This window comes from Mycetomoellerius zeteki, unplaced genomic scaffold (genome assembly GCF_001594055.1).
Source record: "Mycetomoellerius zeteki isolate Tzet28-1 unplaced genomic scaffold, Tzet1.0 scaffold73, whole genome shotgun sequence".
Taxonomy (NCBI): Eukaryota; Metazoa; Arthropoda; class Insecta; order Hymenoptera; family Formicidae; genus Mycetomoellerius; species Mycetomoellerius zeteki.
The window spans coordinates 2,994,647-3,003,785 of record NW_017257753.1 but is presented as its reverse complement, the minus strand read 5'-3'; the positions used below and the strand labels follow the sequence as shown (position 1 = coordinate 3,003,785).

General features: G+C 31.4%; 3 protein-coding genes across 4 annotated transcripts; 1 reads left to right on the top strand and 2 right to left on the bottom strand.

Moving 5' to 3' along the window:
• Positions 1-128: 128 nt before the first annotated feature.
• On the bottom strand, positions 129-949 carry HemK2 (HemK methyltransferase 2). Its single transcript, XM_018458527.1, has one exon. The coding sequence runs from the start codon at positions 860-862 to the stop codon at positions 212-214; it is 651 nt and encodes a 216-aa protein (XP_018314029.1). The 5' UTR covers positions 863-949; the 3' UTR covers positions 129-211.
• Positions 876-2,105, bottom strand: Snapin (SNAP associated protein). The gene is made up of 2 exons (XM_018458528.1): positions 1,863-2,105; positions 876-1,276 (listed from the first exon to the last, which is right to left on the bottom strand). The coding sequence occupies exons 1-2, from the start codon at positions 2,012-2,014 to the stop codon at positions 964-966; spliced, it is 465 nt and encodes a 154-aa protein (XP_018314030.1). The 5' UTR covers positions 2,015-2,105; the 3' UTR covers positions 876-963.
• Positions 2,106-3,971: 1,866 nt separating this feature from the next.
• LOC108729412 (uncharacterized) lies at positions 3,972-8,467 on the top strand. 2 transcript variants are annotated; one of them, XM_018458523.1, is made up of 8 exons: positions 3,972-4,072; positions 5,314-5,406; positions 6,324-6,896; positions 6,989-7,102; positions 7,178-7,308; positions 7,387-7,545; positions 7,684-7,953; positions 8,140-8,467. In XM_018458523.1, exons 1-8 carry the CDS (start codon positions 4,012-4,014, stop codon positions 8,407-8,409), a joined length of 1,671 nt encoding a protein of 556 aa, XP_018314025.1. In that variant the 5' UTR covers positions 3,972-4,011; the 3' UTR covers positions 8,410-8,467. The 2 variants fall into 2 exon arrangements, with proteins under 2 accessions (XP_018314025.1, XP_018314026.1); XM_018458524.1 differs by having other exon boundaries at positions 5,297-5,406.
• Positions 8,468-9,139: the final 672 nt, after the last annotated feature.

The following is a 9,139-nucleotide window of genomic DNA, read 5'->3' as shown; positions in this document are numbered from 1 at the left end:
TACATAACAATGATTTACAAATAATATAAATGTTACTATCTACAAACAGTGTAATATAACATGATTCAAATGTAATTCACTTATCTGTAATTTATCACCATAAATAATAATTAGACTTATAGCATACAATCACTGAAATGATATCTTTTTTCTTACAATAAAATTAAAATCTTAAAATATCTTATGGATGTTATATCCCCGGCATGTAATGCTAACTTTTCGTTTCCTTAATTTTACGAAAACGTAAAACATACAAATGCTCTCCTCTTACTTTCCTTTCATGAACAATTTTACCAGACATATTTAACTTTTTGAAAGCACTCAAGATATATTCAGGATCATTTTCTTTTATAATAACTAAATAAAACAATCCCGCATCTGATAAGATTTCAGGAATAATAGTAAATACCTGTTCCATAACTTGTCTACCATTTTTACCACCTGCCCACGTTTTGAATACGAGTCTATCATCTACTACTTCATCATATTCTGTAACTACATATGGAGGATTAAATAAAATAATGTCAAATGTATATTTAATTCGTATGCAATCTAATAAGTTCATTTGAAGGACATCTACATCGACTGAGTTAATCAGACTAGTTCTTCTCGTGGCCCTACATGCATCCGGATTTATATCAATCGCAATAAACTGAACGTTATAACGTTTTTTTAATGCCATTGCTAAAGCTGTGATAACTATGCCAGAGCCACTACCTATCTCTAAACAAATCCTTGGCTTCATCGCATACAGAATCTCTAAATCTGCCTCCAAAGCATCCACCAAAAGATATGAATCCTCAGAAGGTTCATAAACTGTATTGAGCTCCTCATCAGACAGTTTAACTATTGGGGTCTCCATAATTCATAAGAAAAAATGTAATAAAATCTTGTAAAACTTATAAATAATCATTTAGTAACAATTTGGTCATATCTTATCGATCATAGATTTAATATCGGAAATTATTGCTGCTTGTCAGTCTCTGCTGTAGCTGGCTCTTCTTTATCAGCTTCGATACTTGTGCTGTTATATGCAGAACTATTATCCAGTAGTGTTTTTCGTTTGGCAGTACTCTTCTCGACAGCTTGATGCACCTTATTCAAGCACTCTTGGGTACTTTGCAGAATGTTGCTAACAATGGTAATCTTATGTTTAGCGTTAACTAGTTTTTTTACATAAGAATCTGTGTCCAACGGATATTCCAACGCTTCGTTGATTTTTTGAAGTTCCTCTGTTAAAGATTCAATCCGTTGCTTTAGCTCAATTTGACATATTCTACAAAAAATAATCGTATGCAAATCAATTAAACCCTTGATTTTTGCATGCAACATAATGTATCGAATGAACGATAAAGATAAACATTATTTCATTTGATATTATGACTACTTTTCTTTTAATCCTACGTGAACCAGGTGGAAAATCAACATGGATCAAAATATGGATATATCTCATACCCCATGTTATACTTCATTATAAATATACTATAATTTAGTATGATTGGTTACAATGCACTCTCCAGTTGCACGAAATCGGCAACACATACGCGCGGTACTTGTTAAGAAGTTATAGAAATTCTTGCTGGGGTATATCACACCCCATCTAGTTCACGAAGGGTTGAGAGATACGGTCGACATAGACGTTGTTATCCTTTTTGACATTCAATAACAGTGGCAAAGAGATAAAAAGGAAGAGATAAAATGACAGTTGTGTCGAGTGTGCCTAAAAGGAAAGTGGACTCTATCCTACAAAGATGTTGAAGAAACAAGCATACAAAGTTCGACCGCGACATCGAAGAAAAGTTTATTATTATTCGTTTGTACATACGCCCTGCAACGAATCGCAACGGGAAAATTGTGGGTACCTTGTAGCACGAATTCTATCATCCAATTGATCCACTGTAGGTTTCAGAAGGCTCATGAGACCCTCCGTTAATGCATCCCGCGTGGGATTTTCGCAAAAGTCATCTATCTTGTCATCGATCGATGTATTGTCACTCGCTGTGTCCACGTCCATGTTGCAACCGTAATACGACGTATATCACACGGAATGAGGTTAGGTGCGGAAGGTTAGAAACAGTGAAGACGCACCCATGAATCTCGAATGATCAGTGACTGGTTCGCTCTTGTTTCGAGATATATCGAGAATGGAAATTTTTATTTTCAAAATTTTGAAAGGAAAAATTACGATTTTTAACAATAGTAGGACCGAGACAGGCAATTTTGTATAAAAAATGTTTTATAAAAAAGTTTTACAATAAAATTATCTCTATTCGTTGTAAAATAATTATTTTTTAAAATTTCCGAAGATTTTTTTAAATAATTATTTTTCAAAAATATTGACGTAGATGAATAGAGATAGAGATATTTTTATTATAAAATTTTTGTGTAAAACATTTTTTGATATCTTAAGTTTTTGAGATATAACGAAAAAAGATGAAAACCACTTTATACATGAGGTGATTTTACCTCTTAAAATCGTTTTTGGGTCGCAACTGGTATTTCCTAAATTCGTCTACATAACTTATGTGTATACGAAGTTAAAATCAGAATTTGACACTTCGTGAGATTCTCCTGTAAGTATATATATAATATTTTAGTCTACTTGATTGTTATACGCAGTATAATCGTCGAATATTGGTTTTCAATAATTTTTTACTCAAGTATTATCAACTTTACAGAAAAACAGAAAGTGAAAAATCATTTATTTTCTTCTCATAGAGTTCTGAGAATTTTTTCAGAATTTTTTACTACCGCATTTTCTCATGTTGGTAAAAATAGTTGCCAAAAAATGCAGTACTAAAAAGTATGGTGGAGGACTTTTCGACTCAGTTTAAGTCAGACTTTAGTCCGCTCTATGCAAGAGTTTTATCGTTACTTATCAAATACCCTGAATATTAAATATCTCATAATAGAAGCAATATGAACAAAAATGACATAATTCTTTTTACAATGAATTTAGTAACGAAAATGGATTGAAGTGTAATTTTTTATGTAAAACTTTGAATGTAAAATATTCATGTCTAATGCAATTTCATCAGCAAGCACTTTTTTCATCTCGCTGATGATAAAATTACGACAGACAATCAGAGTGATGGCACGCTTTTTTGCAGTCCGTCTAGAGAATAATACTTATATAAAGCTGAAATGAAGATGCTTTCTATATTCATTCTTACCTTTTTCGAATGCACGTACAACTCAAATTTTTAGCCATTAAAATTAACTTCAGCTATCAATTATTTGTATGTTGTGCCAGTCATTTTCCATGAAAGGAATTATTTTATTTACACGTGAGTCTCAAAATGTAATATTTATTAAACACATACATTTTATTATTTGTATATATTCGATAAACAAGCTGACGTTATTTGTAATCTTTTTGAAATGAAAATGAATACACACACACAATTTAAACATATATATATACATACATATGTTTAAATTAAAAAAGTAATACATGTTTACAAACTAATATACGTGGATGGTTCAAGTCAACCTGGGACTTTTTTATTCTATGTTCATGAGAATAAAAGTCCCGATTTGACTTGAACCTCCCACGTATATTCCGTATTTTAAATAAAATATTAAAAATTTCTCATTTATTACTTTTTTATATCATACGACATAGATATACACTTTACTATTTTATTCTTAGAATACATAATTTGTGTGTTTTTTACTGTATTGAAATAAATAAACGTATGAGAGAAGAAAAATGCATGAATTTATATTGAATTTAGCGAACAATATATAAATGTCAGATTTCACAATTATGCATACATATATACACGGTTTTAACATAAATACATGTAAAAGTAAGCATATACTCACTATATATCTACACATTCCTCTAGCTTGGCGCAGTGCAACTTTCACTTTTCATGTTCCACCGTTAACTTTTCAATTTTTTACCTTATTATTCCGATGAAAGATCGGATCAATACAGGAAACTAAAGGTAGTACGATGATTCGATTTCACTAACGGATCAGTGACATAAACTAAGCCAAAGATGCATGGTGCTTTCTCGCGCTTGTCGCAAATACATCGGATTAATGAAGAGTAACCTGAGTTACTGTAAGATTTCAACTTTGTTTAGAAATAATTTTAAAAATATAATAATGCATATTTAGATGCTTATTTAAATGTTTAACGTCGGAAAGTTTATTAAATGAAAAATAACTAACAAAACACATATAATTCTACATATTTTACCAATTTTACATATATGCTCTTTTCATAATCATTATGGTTTTTCACAAATTTTTATCTGTCATAACTACATCTATTTGTTTCGCTTGAAATCTTAGGAAAGCGCGACAAGTATACGAAAAATACGTATTTAATGGAAGATTTACAATGATTCCGAACTTTAATGTTTATGAAGATTATAACGTGTTAAAAGAAACCTGTATAAAAAAGAAAATAACATCTAAATGATTAGAAATATGAGATTAAGTATACTCGTGAATGTATCTATAAATTAATAATCCTTAGATCTGATATGATGAAACATTTCAGATAATAAAGTATAATTATGCAGCATATATAATCCGTTTAAGAAAATATGTTAATGAATATCTATATATCAAAACTGAAATGAATATATAGTAACAGAAACAGTCCCGACATAAATTCAAAGAAAATTTTTAATGATAGCCTAAGATTAAAGAAAAAATGCCATTACTAACACTAAATTTTCCGCTCAAGATCTGTTGAAATAATTGCGTGCGGTTCTTTCCTTTTTTTCTACTAAAAAACCTTGGTTACTCCGCCAATTACAGACCAATTACAAAACCACTATGTATTCTCCAGCAATGATGCTTTCAAAATTTACAATGGTCGAGGTAAAGTAGACATCTTTTGTGTATTTTACGTGTTACATAATTTTCACGTACATTAATTAATCCAAAATACACAAATTCAAACCTGAAAAAAAATTACAATACTCACACACTATTATTCCTCATTTCATTAAAAGTCATCTCGTTTGTATAGTGACAAATGTCGAAAATTGCAATTTCAGTTATTTACTTTTGACGAGAAGACCAATCTACCGCATCCAAGACTCATCATACTTTGATGTAGCTTCCTATTCTCAGTTGTCGATGGCACTTGACTTTTATAACATTAAATTCGATTTCGCGCGAGACGATTATTCTGTGGAAAAATTTCGTCCGAAATCGTGCGAGACTATTGACACTGTGTGTGTGCGCGTGCGTGCGTGTTTGCTGAGAGAGAGAGAGAGATAAAAAAATAAAAGAATTCAATCATTAATTAAAATTAAATTTACATTTTAAGGATGATGTTCATTGCAGCGATTGTTGTCATTGCTCTTTCAAGTGCAGTAATATGCAGCCACGATTTCGGCGATGGCGCAATCTTTGCGAGAAACGCAAATACAAATTCCGGTAAGAATAAAAAATTTTTCTTAAACGCAATAAAAAAAAAAGAGAGATAGTATGACTGTTATAATATTAATTATATAAATTTGATCATAAACAATTTAAAGTTTACTAATCAATCACGTTTAAAAGTTTAATAAACTATCGCATCTCAGATGTATATTGCAATTTCAGAGAAAAAGCTGCTATTATGTACAGCCACTGCCGTCGCGTCAATTTAAGCATAAAATTATTATTATTAATTGACCGTAAATAATCAATTTTATCGTGGAAGACATAGTTACAAGTTGCTATACTGCCTAACACTGGCTTTGATATACGCTTATTCTGCAGACAAATCATTTTTTCTCATAAAGCATTATTATTAAGTCAATGTATTCTCAATTAATCTTTGTGAGATTATACTTTCCGTTTTTCATGTTTTAAATCTGTTTTTAATTAATATTCAGAAAAGTTAATAAATAAATATAAAAATGATCGATGTTCATAGATTTCGATAACATTATCTTTCAACAGATTCAATGAAAACTATTATAAACATATTTTTGGCAATTTTCGATTACGAAATCATTTTCCAATTTTGTTTTATCATTAATAAGTCTCAAAAATGTAAAATCACTCTAATTTATTTAATATTCTTAACTTATGTATTATAAATGGTAAATAAAATTGCATAATACTAATATCTGAATAGAAACATCTTACTGTTTAAATTATTGTAAATTACTTTGTAAACTTTAGACCATGCATTTAAAGTTTAAATGCATGATATAAAGTTTACAAAGTAATTTACAATAATAAATATAAAGATATATATATAGTATATACTGCGTATTTGCAATTTTATTGTGATACTGTCCTTATATTCACATCATTAAGATGGATTTTTACTTTTGATAAGAAAAATATTCATATTTTTACAGTTCGTCCCCAATCAGATTCTAGTACATCCTGGCCGATCTTTAATATGCAACAATCGCTCCAAAGATCTCAAACCTTCCAGGCGGGAATAAACTCTCGACAGAATGACATAACGAATTATCGCGTCCAGCGACCGTCACTGTTTCTTACTCCGCCGAAGATAAGTTACCTAGCTTGCGAGCAATTTTTCTCTAAAACATATTCTATCCCAAGATCAAGTAGCCAACAATACTCCATGTGTGTGCCGCAAAGTTTTGTAGCTTTTACATCATATAATCCTAAGTTAAATCAGCACTCAACGACTTTTTCGCCTCTAAATATCCCGAAATCATCGTTCACTCATTTACCGCCACAATCTCCACTTTTTTCATCGACTAGTGCAAGACCGCTTCGTTCCGTGTCCAGGACTAGCAAGCAATTGGGTGGACATACAGGTGGAATCGACGGCATTGGTGGATATTCCCCACGTATCTTATCTACAAACTACTTTAACTCAACTAAAACTACTCTTCCTGACGATTTTATCAAAAGTGATGGTTTTGGTACTGGTCTGAATACGCTGGATATAACAATGTGTACGTTATCTATATATCTATCTTTTGCTACAGTCAGTATAATATAAAAACGAGGACATAAAAAATTAATTTGCAATTTTAACATCCTAAAGCTGCAGAGAGGAGCTTCCCTCCCTTTATTACAACAACTGAAACTGGAACAGGTGCTGTTACTGATGAAGTTGAAACAGCGGAAGGCCCTCGAACTACTGAAACTGGAACTGGAGGTACGCATTGTTTGTTACAGTCAGTGTAACATAAATGCAAAATATATGAAAAAATAATTTGATTTTATTTTTCAGAAACTACTCAAACTGAGGATGATCTCAGTCATCCTCCGCATATCCATAGTCTTGATGTCGAATGTAGTAAGACAATGATGACGATCCATATTGAATTCAATCGCGCTTTCAACGGCGTTATTTATTCTAAAGTAAGCGTGAAACAAAACAATCTTTTGCTACAAATTATCACAAATTATCGATAATATATTGATTTTGTTCAATTTCAGGGATATTATGCAAATCCGGAATGTATATACGTAAAAGAGAATTCCGGCTCAACACGGTACTCTTTTACTGTAAATTTAGACTCTTGCGGAACTCAATTCATTAACGATTTCAAGGGTGCGAATGGACAAGCATATTTGGAAACCGTTCTTGTATTACAAGTTGGTGTCAACCTAATTTTTATTAGTTTTACTTTTTATTTTCTTCAAATTTTATATTAGTAACACTTAGCTCATACAAAAAGAATCGAATATAATTATTAGATTTAAATATAAAAAACTTTTATTCCTAAAAACCAGAATGAACCAGGTATACAAGAAGTATGGGATACAATTCGAAGAATACGATGTCTTTGGGAAGGAAATATTAATAAGGCTTTAACGGTGAATCTCTCAATAGATATGTTGAATCAAGAGATCGTTACTTTTAGTGGCGATACTGCGACAGTCAAATTGGATATTCAAATCGGTAAAGGACCCTTTGCACCTACAGTCGATGGACTCGTAAAGATCGGAGAAACCATGACCTTAGTAGTTTCCGTGAAGGGCGATCCTGGTTTCGATCTTCAGGTACGCATCGAGATCCATCTTATATATAAGAAATAGAACAATGTAAATATATGCTATTTATTCATAAATACGCAAGAAATAATTACAAGCTAACTTTCTCGTCGCTGATCTACTTTCATTTCTAAAATAATAAATTTTGTCTAGGCCTGATTGCAAATATAAAATATGAATGAAATTACTTTTAAGGTGCGTGACTGTGTGGCGCGAGACAAAGCCTCAACCAATATATTGCAGCTCACCGACGAAAGAGGCTGCATTCTGAAACCGAAATTGTTTGGTACCTTCCAAAAAACAAATGATACCGGCAATACAGGCACTTCCATTATCGCTTATGCATTCTTCCAAGCTTTCAAATTCCCTGACGTTATGGATCTGTTCATTGAATGTAATGTCGAATTATGTAAAACTAATTGCGATCCTTGTCCGGATGCAAATCAAGTACAAAAATTAATTTAAATAAAATGTGTTATGTATAATATTCATTAAATTTATCTGTCTCATCTATTGAAACTAACTTTAGTACACACGATTGGATCATTATAGTGTTTAGCACATTCATAAATGTTGTTAAATTTATCAAACCATTACGTTATTAAGAAAATCAGTGTAATCTATTAACACTTATTTTATTATTATATAATGCTTAATCAATATTTAACAATATTATAAATTTACTGAATTTTGCGTATTACACTTATTTTTTTTACGATATAATCACTGTACGAAATAATAATTAGAGTTTAACAGATAAACTTAGAAAATTAAGGAATGCTTAATTTTTCATATTTAATGAAGTTTTCGAGTCACACAGTGACCTAGCAAAATATTTAAAAAATATATGTTAATATCGATGTAGTAGTGAGCAAAATATCGAATACAGATGACTGAAGACCCTCTTTACTCGCAGACGTCTCTTTATATCCTCAAGCTATTATATCCTCAACATAACAGTACACAATGGGCGCGTTCAAGTTGACAAAGCGGCTAGCCTGCTCACCGAGCAAATGAACGTAATTGGTTATTACTTATAGATCCAACCAATCATATTCAATCGCTCGATAAGCATGCCTAGCCGCTTTGCAGTCTTGAACTCGCCCATAGTGTTGCTACTGCTCTAGCGCAATGGACCAATCACAATAAGACTGATTTAATATGTGATTGGTCTGTTATTGGTCGGCAGTCAGAG